At 41.2% G+C, this 14,504-nt stretch overlaps 1 protein-coding gene across 1 annotated transcript; it reads left to right on the top strand.

Moving 5' to 3' along the window:
• Nucleotides 1-353: 353 nt before the first annotated feature.
• On the top strand, nucleotides 354-1,961 carry ovca2 (OVCA2 serine hydrolase domain containing). Its single transcript, XM_020644091.3, has 2 exons — nucleotides 354-774; nucleotides 1,139-1,961. Exons 1-2 carry the CDS (start codon nucleotides 621-623, stop codon nucleotides 1,660-1,662), a joined length of 678 nt encoding a protein of 225 aa, XP_020499747.2. The 5' UTR covers nucleotides 354-620; the 3' UTR covers nucleotides 1,663-1,961.
• The last annotated feature ends 12,543 nt before the right edge of the window (nucleotides 1,962-14,504 follow it).

Here is a 14,504-nt window from a genome sequence, read left to right as displayed (position 1 = left end):
TTTATTTTATAATGTATACCAAATGTATGGAAGCCCATTTCCGGCAGTTAAAATAAAAATAAAAATGAAAATAATAAAGTCATAATAATGAGATATAAAGTCGAAATTATGAGATAAAAAGTCGAAATTGTGAGATATAAAGTAATAGTTGAAATTATGAGACTATTTTTTTTATTTTTTTTACTGGCGGAAATGGGCTTCCATACAAATGTTCTGTTTTTACTGGCTGTTTAATCTCTCTTACATTTGCTTACATGTATTTATTTTTTGAATGTATGCAGGAACATTAGTCATCTTTTCGAAGTTTTACTTTTCAAAGTTTTACTTTGAAATACTTTTCAAAGTTTTACTTTGAAAAGATTAAACGGAAAAGAGCCTTAACTCTTTCCGGCTGAGCTTCCGAGTTTTGCAGATGTGTGCCAGACTTGCTAAACTTGCTCTTCTTCATCAACTAAGTAACTCTTTCTCGCGGTTTATGTCATCCGCAGTGTGTATATATATATAGGAGGAAGATTTTAAGGTGATCTTGTATATGTTTAAATAAACGTTTATATTGTATGACACGTTGAAACAAACCTGTCTGCCTAGATTGAAGCTAAGTTAGCCAGGCTAACCTGTCCATGGCTCCTGTCCGGGTCTTGTGTATCCATGGTTACCGTCAGAACAGCGGCTCGTTCCGTGAAAAGACGGGATCTCTGCGGAAGCTCTTGAAGAAACAAGTGGAGCTTGTTTATCTGAGTGCACCGCACAGTGTGCAACAAGCTACCAGTGAAGGTCGGTCATTTACTTTCTCTTCTTACGAAAACATGCTGCAGGTTAACAACAACAAGCAAGTTCTCTAAATAAGTTGAGTGTTTATAAAGAGACAGACTAAAGATGTGTCCTTATAAAGACAATGTGGACTTCATTTGAAATGATGTCCTCAACGAAGAAAACATATTAAATTAAGTAATTATAGTTAATTGCAAAAACGAGGAAACTAAAATGCTGACTAATAACATAATTCATTTTGCAGCCCATAAATAATTGTATTTAATGTACCAGTATGTTAATTGTCGGGTGATAAAAGAAACGTGCAGCTTCCCATTGAATAAGTCCACTCAGCAGATTTATCACTTTGTACCTTTCTTTCTTTCAGATGCTCCAGAAAAGGAGACTAATTCAGGACGTGGACCGGGAGGTGATGAGGACCCAAAGGGATGGTGGTTTTCTGACATCCAGGCCAGAAGTTTCAGTGCTCAGCAGGAGTGTGAGGAGAGCCTGGGCCTTGAGGAGAGTGTGTCCGTTGTTAGAGAAGCCGTGAAGGTCATGGGCCCGTTTGACGGCATCCTGGGCTTCAGTCAGGGAGCAGCATTTGTGGCCATGCTGTGCTCTCTTCAGGAGCGAAAACTAGAGCCGGATTTCAGCTTCCGCTTTGCCATCCTATTCGCTGGTTTCCGCAGTGCCTGCAATGAACACCAACAATTCTACAACGCCCCCCTCCAGATCCCCTCCTTGCATGTATTTGGACTTGAAGATCGAGTCATCTCGGACAAGCTGAGCAGGGAGCTCGTCCCGAGCTTCCAAGACCCTGAGGTCATGACACATCCTGGTGGCCATTTTGTTCCTGCAGCATCTGCTCATAGGCAAACCTACCAGGACTTTCTCAAGAGGTTTCAGTGACAAACAAACATCAAACGACATTATTTGGTTGAAGAGCTTTAATTCAGGGAAACTCAACCACCAGAATATGACATGGGAATGTTGATAATTTATTGTTCAGAAAATCATGGGGTACTTACATGTAATTAGATCCAGAGTCACTTTGGTTAAGATGCTAAATTTTGACTCTTGACGTTTGTCTCAAAAAGCTTTGTCCTAATCAGATCTGATGAACCCAAACAGCACAATGACTGCTGTTCTTCTCGGGATAGATCTCAGAGTACAAGTCATAATAAATTAATAAATGTTTACATACTGTATTCTGCTCTGTTTTTGTGAGTTTTGTGATATATATGCCAAGTTATAAGTAACTTAGAAAATCAACAGGGCTTCATTCCAGTAAAATGGTATTCATTGTACGAGGCTGTTTTTTTTCCCCCCAACACATCTTTAATGAACTATTGTTCTATGAAGAACAAATAGGAAATTAACTTAAACTTTAGCGGTCCACGTGGGCTAAATGAAATAACAGGTCATGATGTTCCTCTGCTGTTCACTGGTACAGTAACTTTTCATCTAACAAAGGTCTACAGGGAAAAGAGTTTGCCTCCGTCTCCGTACATGTTCTCTTTAAAATCGACCTTGAAAATGTTACAAGGAAGTTGGAACAAATATCCTCGATTGCGTTAAAACTCTGCTGTTCCCTAAGAAGCGACTTGACGTATGGTAAACGTGTTTAAATAAGACAAAAAGATGTCAAGCTTACCACACCCATGTAATTGCTTCCTAAAGCAAACATCATTACAAGTTATCAAAATGTCAGGTATCCCACTATCAACACCACCATTTAAACTATTAGAAAAAACTTCAATATTAAGCCCATGAAAAGACAGTGTATAGAGCCCGGCAATCCCAAGGCTCATATCGCCACATGAGGTTCTGACAAATTTATTTGGTCCCTTAATTCATTAAAGGGGGGGATACATTTATGTGGATTCTCTATTTGTACACTGCAAAAAACAGTTATGCTCAAAAGTTGTATCTGTCTTCTAAAAAACAACACATTTCCAGGAGAGGACTGATGTGTTAAGGATCTGGGAACACTCTGCCATGATTGTGGAAAGTTATGACACTGTTTTTTTTTTGTTTTTTTTTATCAGAGCCACAGTGGAAACCTTGATTTCATAAGTTTGAGTAATATTTTGCATAACGTAGTTTTGTAGTCTTTGCCTGTGTAGCATGGGGAGATCCTTATTCTTCAAAAACTGACCTGAGGAGACTTTCAGATAAAAACAGGAAAAATTGAAAGTGACATTTTTAAGCATCATAATGTGGTGACTGAGTTGTTCCCTCCGCCTACTGATTTTTTTGCTCTGCAGATTGTGAGTAGCTTTACAGAGTCCATATACCTCAAAGATGAGGGTCTGTCCCGTCACGTGGGTTATACAGACAGGTTTCTGCACACGCTCCAACGCTCAAGGTTCAAGGACAAGTTGTTCTGTTACAGCTGAAGCATGTGCACGTCAGTCTGCACTCTGTCGATTGTTTCCAGATGTGCGTTCTCTCCTCTCCACCTCTCTCTCTCTCTCTCTCTCTCTCTGCCCTTCCCTTTAGCTTTCATCTCCCACTGGCCTCTACCTCGCTTCCAACTCACAACATCCTCCTCCCATCCAACAATCCTGCGTGTGATCCACACACTCTATCCTATCACATGTCTGCTACATTTATGACACGGGCAAAAAATAGTTTGGTTTGTCTGGATGTCATATAATCCACTCTTGACCTAAAAACTACAGATAACTGTGGGCTTTGCAGCAGGTTATTTGTACTGCTCATATTGAGCAAACACAAACACACACTCTCTTAATGAGTCTGAATGTTGAAAATATGCAACCTGTCTGATCATCTCAAACTCACACACACACACATGCAGATATCACAAGTTTCTGCTCCTGTTCCTCTATCAGAGCCTTCATTTTTGTTCTCTCCTGCGCTCCCCTGTGGCCCTTGTGTCCCTCCAAGACCTCACAGCAGACACACACACACATATACACACGATCACACACATGGTTTTGATAACAACGAGAGACAAACAGAGAGTGAGCGAGCAAAGGGAAATAGTAAGAGAAAAAAAACAAAAAAAACAGAGGGTCACTCTTGCCAGTAAGTTTTACAGCAGAGCCGTGACTCTCTTCTCAGGAATCCGTTCCCCCTGTTGCACAACAACCGGGAAATAATGGAATGAGAGACAGAGACAGATGAGGGTGGAGTTATCCTCCTTTTCTGTCTTCTCCCCCTCTCTGGGTTCTGGAGAGTAAGGGCACTTTTTCAGCTCCTCTTGAATGATCATTTTTTTCCCTCTCTGTCCGGTGGAGTAAGAGAGATGGAGCAGGGGGCAGAGGGGTGTGTCACGGCACAGATGGGCTCTATTTTGATTATTTGTTGTTAAGGGAGACGGAAGGAAGAAGTGGGAGGGGCCATGTGCTGCGCGTGTCTATATAAGAGTTGCACTTAAACTCCAAAGAGCCCGGTCATCCCAGGGCCCATGTCGCCAAAGGGAGGTTGGCAAACTCTTGACTTGTTGCCATAACTTCCAGCACTGGAATAATCTGCTATTTCAAGATATACGGCAAAGGACTTGATATTTCATCACATGACCTGAACTGTCGGATTTATACATTTTGTTCCCTTTTTTTTTTATTTAAAATGCTTTGTCAATTGTGTAATCTACAATCATCTGATTGGGACAAGAGGAGATTCAGAGGACTAAGTGACTGCTTTTGCACATTTTTTTTTTACACCTTTGTAGAAAAAAAAAAGGATGTTGACCTAATTTAAGCATGAGCTCATTTAAGTCTGTGCATGCCTGCATTTGTTTGTGTGTCTGCTTGCACTTGTAACAGGTATGCTAGTGGGGATTAATTTTTATGTAACTTGACATTGGAAGTATTCCAGAGGGTTTGGCTTGGGTCCAGTGTCACATGACATTCAGCAATGCATTTCCCCTTCCTGTGTTAGTGCGTCTGTTTGAGTCTTAAGGTGCATGTTAGCCTGAATACATTGCATTAAAAAGAGAGTGTTTGATGTGTGTGTGTGTATTGTGTGTGCATGCTCGCGTTGTCTGTTGACATATGAAGAGGGAACAGAGGGAGTATAATTAGAGCTGTCTGTCCATTCGCTATTTAAAGAGCCAAAAAGACAAGGTTCCTAGATGTCAGTCAATAACATGAAACTACAGAACAAACAAAGAGATGCTGCAGCGTTAGTGTGATAACTTGGCAGTGGGTGTTTATGCGTGAGTGAGTGAATGGCTGTGTGTTTGCATATTTTGTCCCTCCATATGGGTGTGATTTGTTCATTTGTTATTCCATGCTTGCTTACTCACACATACACACTCCTGGTTTCCCTCTACTTTGACTGTTTTTTGTTGTTGATTCGTTATGTTGTTTATGTGGAGTGGACGGAATGTACTTTGTCTCGTGCCAAAACTCTGTTTTTTTTTGTCGTATGTCAGACATATAACGTGTTTTGATTCTTTTGTTTAGTTGTTTGTCACCAAACAGTCACAGATTTGATCTTATTCAACATCCTGACTTTGATCGGCCACTAAACTTGTTCAGTATCTGGTTCAAACTTTTTTTACAAGATGTAAATATGCCTTAATGTTGCGCTGATTATTGACTTTGAAGGTTCAGAGGTGACCTGAGGACACAGCTTAGGCTGTTTGATGTATGATGTCATCTGTGGGTATTTGTCTGCGTGCGTGCTTTACTGGACTGTTGTAGATGCCATAGCTGGGCCCTGGCAAAGAGTGCTGTGGTTTGGCTGTACTTACAGGTGCCTGACTGACACTACTCGGGTAAATATTAGTCATCGGGACTTTGGAGGAGGAAGGATTGTGGTAGAAAGGAAAGGGAAAGGAGGCAGGTCACGGCTCCCATGTTGAATTGAAAAAATGTGTTGACTGTTGTGCAATCTTGCTTTGCAGGGTGAAAAGGGAACATTAGAAAAATGTAATCAGATGCTTTTGCTGGAGTATTGTAGCTTAGCGGTACATGCAGAGGAATTATATGCAGACTGGAGAAAGTAAAAACACTTTCGGAGAACTTAACAAACAATATAAAGTCATAAAACTTTAATGGGCGTTCTATTCCTCTTACATTTCTCAACCTTGCAGTGGGACTCGTGGTGTAGTTAGGCACAAGAACACTTATATTAATTTCTGTTATTAAAAGTTACATAATTTAAAATAACTATAAAACAAAAGTATTTTCATTAATATATAAGCCATTTTCACACTGAATAGATGAATCCATATTAATGATAAACAGTTCAACTCTAAAGTGAAATGCTCCTTTATATGTGGTGTGGCTCATTTTGATAACTTTGCTTGTCTGCCCTGAACAGTAAGAGTTTATGTGCTGTTGTTTATCTGTCAGCACATGAGCTTTTACGGTGCAGGGAGGCAGAGGCTAAACAACTGTTCATTCAGCCGTGTCTTTGTCTTTTATTTTCATCTATCCTCTTATCATCTTAGTGGTTAAAAATGCCATAATGCAATAACAGATTACTTTTTTATCAACATTTTCAGTATCTTTTAAATACCCCTGAAAGACTTAAAGTGTGGACAGATTTTACTTGAGATCTGAAAAAGAAGTCTACCTTCCTGTCCTGCTTGAATAACTCAGTCAAATAGCATCTTTTTTTTTCTTTTTTTTCTCGCTTTTCTACTCAGACCTCAAATGATATCACCATCTGTCACATTGCTACTCAGCCACAATAGGCTATGTGTTAGTTAAACATATAAACAGTAAAAGCCACCTAAGCAAGTATGCACAATACAAAGGGGAACAGTTTTATATTTAATTCATTTATTACTTCAGGTTTTTCTCCAAACTTTTTCAGCTTATACAAAACTTAGTACATCTTTTATTATTAGAATGCAAGGACAAATCCTGGCCTGTAGAGGGCAGATTAACTCCAGATAATATAGAGCAGTGCTTGAAAAAGTGAGGACCAAGGACTAGTTTAGTCTTTTTGTGTTTGTGTTTACAATAAGCATACTGCATATTTGATCTGCATGTGTGTGCACATACTTGTGTGTGTGTTTGTTGTCTGCCAGCATGGTTGCTTCGCTGCCTGCAGGGAGTTTCTAGCTGTGCTGCTTTGAAGTGATGCTGCTCTCGTCTGATAAACGGAGAGAGGAACAGGTGTTGGAGCTGAGTGAGTCATCCGCTTAACGTGTGCACTTTCCATTCATTACTGTACTGAATGATCAACACTTAAAGAAATGCATCATACCTATTAAAGTCAAACTGAAAGGCAGTATGGGTCCATATGTGTCATTACTAAAAACTCAACTTGTTTTTCAGTATGTCCTGTCATATTCTTATCAAAAGGGGTCACAGAAAATTGCAGCCATGAGAAGGAAGATAACTCTGCAGCTTCAGACAGCAAGGATGTGCGAACAATCATTGACCCCATTTCTCCCACTGAAGAGGATTTTAGCACAAGTCTCGAATGCATACTTAATCATCACCTACAACTTAACTTTCTGTCCCTTAGTTTTTTCTTCCCCGATGGTATCTGCCCCTAACGACCATGGCTGTAGACTGTTACCATGGTGCTGTTGCTAGAGTAACAATCTAAAGCCACGGTTGCCATGGAGACAGCAGGGTGGAGGAAGAAGAAGCTGGAGTTGGCATGGTAACTGGAAACTGGAAGGTCCCATTGGTTTAAGTGTGGATATTACGCACTTACAGAGTGTAGGACTCCCCCAATGCAAGCCCACACAGGTTTCCTCTCTGAGCTGGAGAGCAGAGACGAGGAGAAGTAGGAGGAGAGATTGCTAAGACAAGGTGAACCTTAAGCTATTGAACCAACTGTTTTACAAGCACTGTATAGTATTACCTTGGAGTTCCCTATAGACTGACATTCCTCAGCCTGTCCTCTGGATGTCTGTGTCCTCTTCAGTGCAGCCTTTGGTGCATTGCCAGGCTTCAGTAGCCATGACTGTAGACTGTTACTGTACTGTGATACTGTATAAGCAGTAAGCAGTCTAAAGCCAAGGTGCTGATGCTCTGGCCAAGATAGGAGGAAGAGGTAGAGATGGAAAGAAGGGCAAACCTGTATCAGCAAAAACAGGAGAGGGCATAGGTGTATCGTTACTGGACCATTAACCATTATAACTGAGTAAATTGACCATCGTGGAATTCTACAGTTATGGCTTGTAGTGTAGTAGAGAGCCTCGTCTCTTCATCATTAGAGAGATGTAGAGTGAAAAACTAATTTGTGGCTGACTGAGATTGGAGGGAAAAACTCCAGTAGAATTACATTTTACTGCTATGCTTAGCTAAAAAACAAACAACACACAAAAAAAAAAAAAAAACATACTAATCGAGGCGCATTGGAAATCTTTTGAAACATTACATTGCTCAATTGGGATACCTGTGCAATTTTGAAGCTACAATTATTCAAATATGTTCTAGCCTGCTCTCCTGCCATCTACTCAGGTGCTAATTTGCTCCTGTGATGACTTGAAAATGTAATTCTTCAGCTAAGAGGACATAAAGGAACAGGACTAAGATGATGTAATGTTACATTTTAAAATGTATCCACAAAACAAGATTGGCAAAACCTTTCTTTATAGATGACACCATTATATTCACTAATGTTTCAACATCTGAGTAAGTCATTTGTAATATTCAGGAATGTGTGACTCTAAACACACATACATTACAAAGGTTATACAAAAACATTGTAAGATGATGAAGTTATTATGATATACAAATGTTTCCAGTGATTTTTTCCAGTTTCCTGTATCTCAGAGCCAAAACTAATTTTAAGAAGAATTAAAATTAGAAACTGCTGGCATGATTGGCACTAGGCATCATCCACCCACTGTTTTCCCTGCCTCTGACCTAGTTAGTGTTTGTATGTGTGCAAGTGTGTGAGGCCTCTTTGCCTCCCTGTCTCTCTGAGACATTTGCAGTTTCACTTCACCAGTTGTGTGTTCCTTGACTAGCATGGCTTAATCTTTGAAACAAGCGTGAGAGGGATTTAATGCAGTGTTGCACTAGTCTGATAAACTGAAAACTGCCTGTAACCTCTCCAACCAAAATAACTTTAAGAACCCCACATAATGCATCAATAACTCATCCATCAGGTTGACTACCTGTTGAATACTTGGGTGACTTTTTACACCACAAGCAGGTCAGTTCAATAAGTATTTCAGTAAGGGGTCAAAAACTAAAGCCCTACTTTCTCTTCTTCATACCCTCAACAACCCCAGGCTGCTATGCTGTAGGCTCTCTAACCTGTAGATATGATTCGATCTGCTGATTGTTAGCCTTGGCTGTGCTCAGTGGCTCACTGAATAAGTACAGTAGAAACTATGCGGTGCTGGTACAAAATGTACTGAAGACAACCAACACCAGCCATACAGATAACTCTGTGATGTACAGAGAATGAGTACAGCAACAGCAGAGAATCAGTCTCTAACAGCTATCTTCACATTTATCTTTTAGGATATTTGACTTACAAAGCTATAGCCTATCTTGTTTTTACAAGTAGCCTAAAAGAGTTGTTTCATTGCATTCGTTACATGAAAACAAAATCGTTTCTTGTTGGCAAGAGTGTCTCCACTTAAGATCCGTCGTTTCAGTTTCAGCACCACGGGGCTGGGACAGCGACACAGCTGATCGGCGCTGTCCGCGGTGCTGAACTGTACGACGGTGAGGCGGACACTAACATGTCTCACTTTTACAACGGATTGTTTAGAGTAGGCTCATACGTCCCAAACCATACTAACCGTGACTTTTATAGTAAGACGATAAAATACACAATCCGTCTCATGACACATTGTAGTGCCCAGTTTCTGTAACGTCACCGTGTCCGTAGTAGAAAACATTCACTGTCTCTGCTCTTATCGCCGTAAAGACGCCGGTCAGGTGAAGATCGAGTCACGCGTCTCTGCTCGGCAAGTTACGTGCCTTGGGTACGGGTGTATGACGTCACGTCGGCTGCAAACCAATCGCCTCTCGTGCCATTTTGCCGCCTGGCTTATCAGAGCGAGTGGGCAGTGGCTCGCTCTAGCTCGGTTTCCATGGCATCGGGGAGAAACCGCTAACTTGACGTGCACGAGAGTCCCTCGGGTGAAATAGGATATGCACGGAATTATAAAAAATAAAAATAAAAAAAGTGAGCCGTGAAGAATAGCCTCGTCTTTGGGGGAACTTCATACTCATACGTTTTTAAACGTATGAAAATAACCTCAAATTTAGGTCTCTAGACTTAGGTGTTATAGAAAGGGAACCAAGAGTATTAAGATAATTGCGAACCAAGAGTTTCAAATTCAGGTCAAGGACAATAAAGGCTACAGCTGTTTATTAAACTATTTGCATTTCATAATGTATAATAATCAAATATATTAGGCTTACTCTTCTTCAGATGGCTTTGCTCTAGCCTACTCATTCATAATTGGCGTTGTCTGATCAAAGGCAGTGTAAAGTGGCGAGTTGTGAATGAATAAGGGGTTTCATTGACTCGCTCCACCCACTCCTCCCTCGTGTTGCCCGCGCACGAGCCTCTAACTTTGTGCATGCACTCCCCCGCACGCGAGAGTATCAGCCCGCAGTCTGCGCGCGCGTGCGCGCGATGCCATAAAAGGGAAATAGTAGGTGACTGCGTATCATCAGCAAAGTGCGCAAGAATGACGCAGGGCTGACATCACTCGCTGACGACGTCACAGAACAGAACTGAGGGTAGAAAAAAAAGTTAAAGGAAACGCCGGCCGGAAGTGCATGACGGGGAGGGAGGGGAGGATGTGAGGAGCGCTGTGGGGGTAAGGAGGTGGGGGTTCGAGGTGGAGGCGAGGTGTGATCACCACACCGAAAGAAAGTGATGGTTATGATAATGTAATCACTATCACCGGAAACCACCGGGTGCCACGCGAACACTCCCCCATCTCCAACCACCCCCCCCCCCCAGCCCACGAGCACAAACAATTTCTGAAACCTGTGGGCACATAGACATGGAGGAACTGTAGGCGTGCGTGAGCGTGTGTGCACGTGACATTGTACATTACTTGGTGATATTTGGACATTTTAACTGGACAGTATAACACAAGTACTGCCCTGGAGGCAACATACAACAACGTGTTCCCGTTCAATTCTGTATCACCTGCAACGCGTAAGACAGGTGATCATATACAAACATACAAGGTGATTTATTTAATTATATAGCCTACATGTACCCGGCGCAATTGGAACATAGCGAACCCGGCAGAAAGTACATGTTTCTCAGGCAATGTTTGAACGCATTTTATTTGAACTGAGATGTAAGGTTATGTTTTTTGGTAGCAGGCTGAATTCTGCCAACATGGGGGAAAATGAGTCACACTGCAGCAACTTCTTACTGAAGAGTCAAGATGAGAATTTTATCAGTAAAAGCAGAATGGCTAGCATGGCATCTCAAGGGGGACTGCCCGTTCAGATCAACCTTTATTTTAATCCATATCAAAAGTGTATTTTCAAACAGCCTACCAGTTCTTGAATACATATTACAAAAAGGCATTTAAAAATAACGTTTTGACTTACCTCTGACAAAGTTCCCTGTGTGGCCATGGCTGCGTAGCTCTTGCTGTAGAATAACGTCTGTCCTATCTCTAAACTCACTGTCTCCATCAACGTGAAACTGTCAGCAGCAAATCTGTGCCACGCTGTCGTCCCTCTTCACCAAAGTCGCTCCCCTTATAGACCGGGCTCTCCCATCAACCGTAGGCTTTTTATAGAGATCCCGTAGTAACTAGTAGAGGGAACGGAGGAGGGAGGGGGAGGGAGGAGGGGAGAGACGGAGGCAGGGGGAGAGAGGGAGAGCTCATTCAAAGATTCACCTACACATGTACGTGCGTATCCCACGTCATTGAAGGAGTGCAGCTATTTATAAAGGGGGAGTAAAAGTATAGCCTTCATCATTTTGCAGGTCTGATGAAAATAGCATGTCTGTTGTCTTTACGCTCCGTACACCGAGGAGTCAAAAATTAGAAGCTGTGGTACTCAATTCCGGTATAAAGACATTTAGAGTCTCTGAGGTACTAATTAGTGAGATAGCCTCTCACATTTTCATCTCCCAATACTGCTGTTTTATTTATTATAACATGATGATGTTTCATTTTCATCACAAATTATATATTTCAGGTTCTCATTGTCTGTAATTTCCCAAAAGACAAAACTGCAACTACAGTTTATCATTTTATGTTGATGTTATTTCGGAGACAGTAAGATTGATTGTTTATATGTTAATATGACATGTTAATAGGGGGAATACTACACAAAACTTGTTATTTCGGGGCGAAGACACATTAAAGTAATTAAGATTTTAAAAAAAATAAAAATAAAAAAAAAGCTGATGTTTTATAGTCGCATATGTTCAAAAATGCTTCTCTGGGTAATGATGGGCAGAGATGAGCAAATCGTGAGTTTAAACCATGTAGGCGATGAATCACTGCTTAGAGCACCCGATAGAGCACCGTTTGCTGCATTGCACAGATTTTTTTTTTTTTTTCTCATAGTGATGGAATTTGTGAAATAAAAAAATAAAAAACATGTTCCAAATATCCAACCCAGATTGCACGGATCTATATAAACGTCAAGAGAAGCTGTGACAGGAGTCGTGCGTAAATCCGTCCCGACTCTATTGAACTCACAAAATATTCAGGGAGATTTTGGGGGAGACCCTCGTGCGTAAAGAAGTGTGTCAGACGTGCGTAGGTGTGCGCAGTGAGAGGCTCCAGTAAACTAGACGCAGTTTGGGCACAGGTGTCAGATTCCTCTGAGTTGAAAAGCGCGGAGTCACGCAACACTCGACGACAGGAAGTTCAGATAAAACTTTTAGTCTCCCTGCTGCACTCGTCTATCACTGGAGGACAGACCAAGCAATAATTATGGCCTGTCTTATCAACCCCCCCCCCCCACCCCCTCCATATCCACACCTCATTTGTCCAGAAGTACTGTGAATTTCAAAATTAAGTAATCAAAAATATAATAATTTCAGTCAATTAGAAATCCACTGCAACCTCGTGGAAACCTTTGTGGTGAAATTTGAATTATTTTTTTATTTTTAATGTTTTATAGTTTTCTATTATCCTTAGATGTAAGCTGTTAACTTTCCACACACTCAATGACAGGAAAACCACTGCAGCTTGCTTTAAGAAACCACCATGTCAAGTTCTCTCCATTATAGTTTGGGGATTTAAATCCTTAACAGCAGGGAAACATTCTGTAGTTATGCAGAGTTGAATTCAAAAGGAAACTGGACTTGGTTGAAGTTCATGAAGCAATTAGCCCCCTAATCCAAAAGTCTTTTTTTTTTTTTTCTAAGGAGAGGTGAAATGTCTTGAATTGCCTTTTGTATTAAACTTAGAGTTAGCCTTACCCAGATGACTAAAAACAACAATACTGCCCTCTCTCATTCTCATTAGTCATTGACCTTGGTCAAGAGAGAGGTTCTTCCAGTGTATAATATGTGCATAATATGGTGTCTACAAAGCGTCAAATGGATTCTAAAACAAGCTCAGATCACTGAAATCCAACACTTTCAACATAAGACCCTGACATACCAGATGGCTAAAGAACTAGTGGCGATGAAGGCCGACTGTGGCGTCGTCTCCCGTCGCCTCTTGACGCCTCACCATGACTTTGTCTTGGCCAAAAAGTTGCACTTGAACACACCACAAAGACTACAGCCAACGGCCAACCACCACATACATTCTGCACATGCGTGTGACAGAAGTTATAACTCCCCACCCACCCCAAAAAAGACCTGGAAGCATTAGTAGCACATTTTCAGGCTCTTATTAAAAATCACTGGAGTTTTAGCCACAGGGTTCACCTAATTGCAGGCAGTAGAAAGAACTAAACACCTTCAGGACTTGACACTTGGTGTACCCTGCTGGCCTTGGGCTAAGGTGCATACTGTATAATCCTAACACCCCTGTTTGATTCCAATCAAGAGGCATAACTTGACCTTTGTTGCATTTGATACCTCTTATCTTGAGACATGCAGAAGACCTAAATACACATGACCATCTGTTGAAAGTCGTGTGTTGCATTTTTTGAGAGCTAGTATGAAGTGTGGTTCAAATATTTCAAACACTTGTTTTGAATGGTCTGTATGACCAAAGGATGTTTGAAGAATGATGCAATATGAACACATCAATTGACTGTAGCTCCTTCCCCCCCATGACCTTAGAATAAATCATTTCCCCATTGAAGGCATCCCACTGGCATGTACCACTTCACTGAAGAAAAAAAAATGCATGGTAAGAAACCAGGACAACAGTGCACCCACGGATGCAAGTAAAATATTTTATTTATTTTCCCCCCACTCTTTTATAACAATTTGGTCTGCTGTAACACCTTTTCTTATTTAGAGTAAACAAGACTTTCAAAAAGAGAAGGAGGAGGAGTGTGGATCTTCTTGCCCTGGGTCTCAAAACTGTAGAATCTCCACTGACTGTGACCAAACAGCAATATAACAGTGATGACACGTGACAGAGGGGGAAGCATTATGGAAGTGTGTGTGTACACAGGCATGCACAATTCAATTCCCTTATACTACAACTGAATGGGAGAGGGGGGAGGGGGATGGGGGGGATGGAAAAGTGTGAATGAAGTATATTTCCCCCTACCTTTACTCCCTCTTTCATCTTAAACTGCCTCTCATTACAGCCCCCATGGTTGCATTTACACACATTGCTACATCAACTTGTTTTGCATTTTTCAACTTGCTTATATCTCCATAGTGGTTCAGGATGCAAATGATTTCCTGTTCAAATCCCTCATCTGTCTGTCATGTCCAGTTGT

Source organism: Labrus bergylta, chromosome 14 (genome assembly GCF_963930695.1).
Source record: "Labrus bergylta chromosome 14, fLabBer1.1, whole genome shotgun sequence".
NCBI classification, from domain to species: domain Eukaryota; kingdom Metazoa; phylum Chordata; class Actinopteri; order Labriformes; family Labridae; genus Labrus; species Labrus bergylta.
This window is presented reverse-complemented; position numbering and strand designations above follow the sequence as displayed.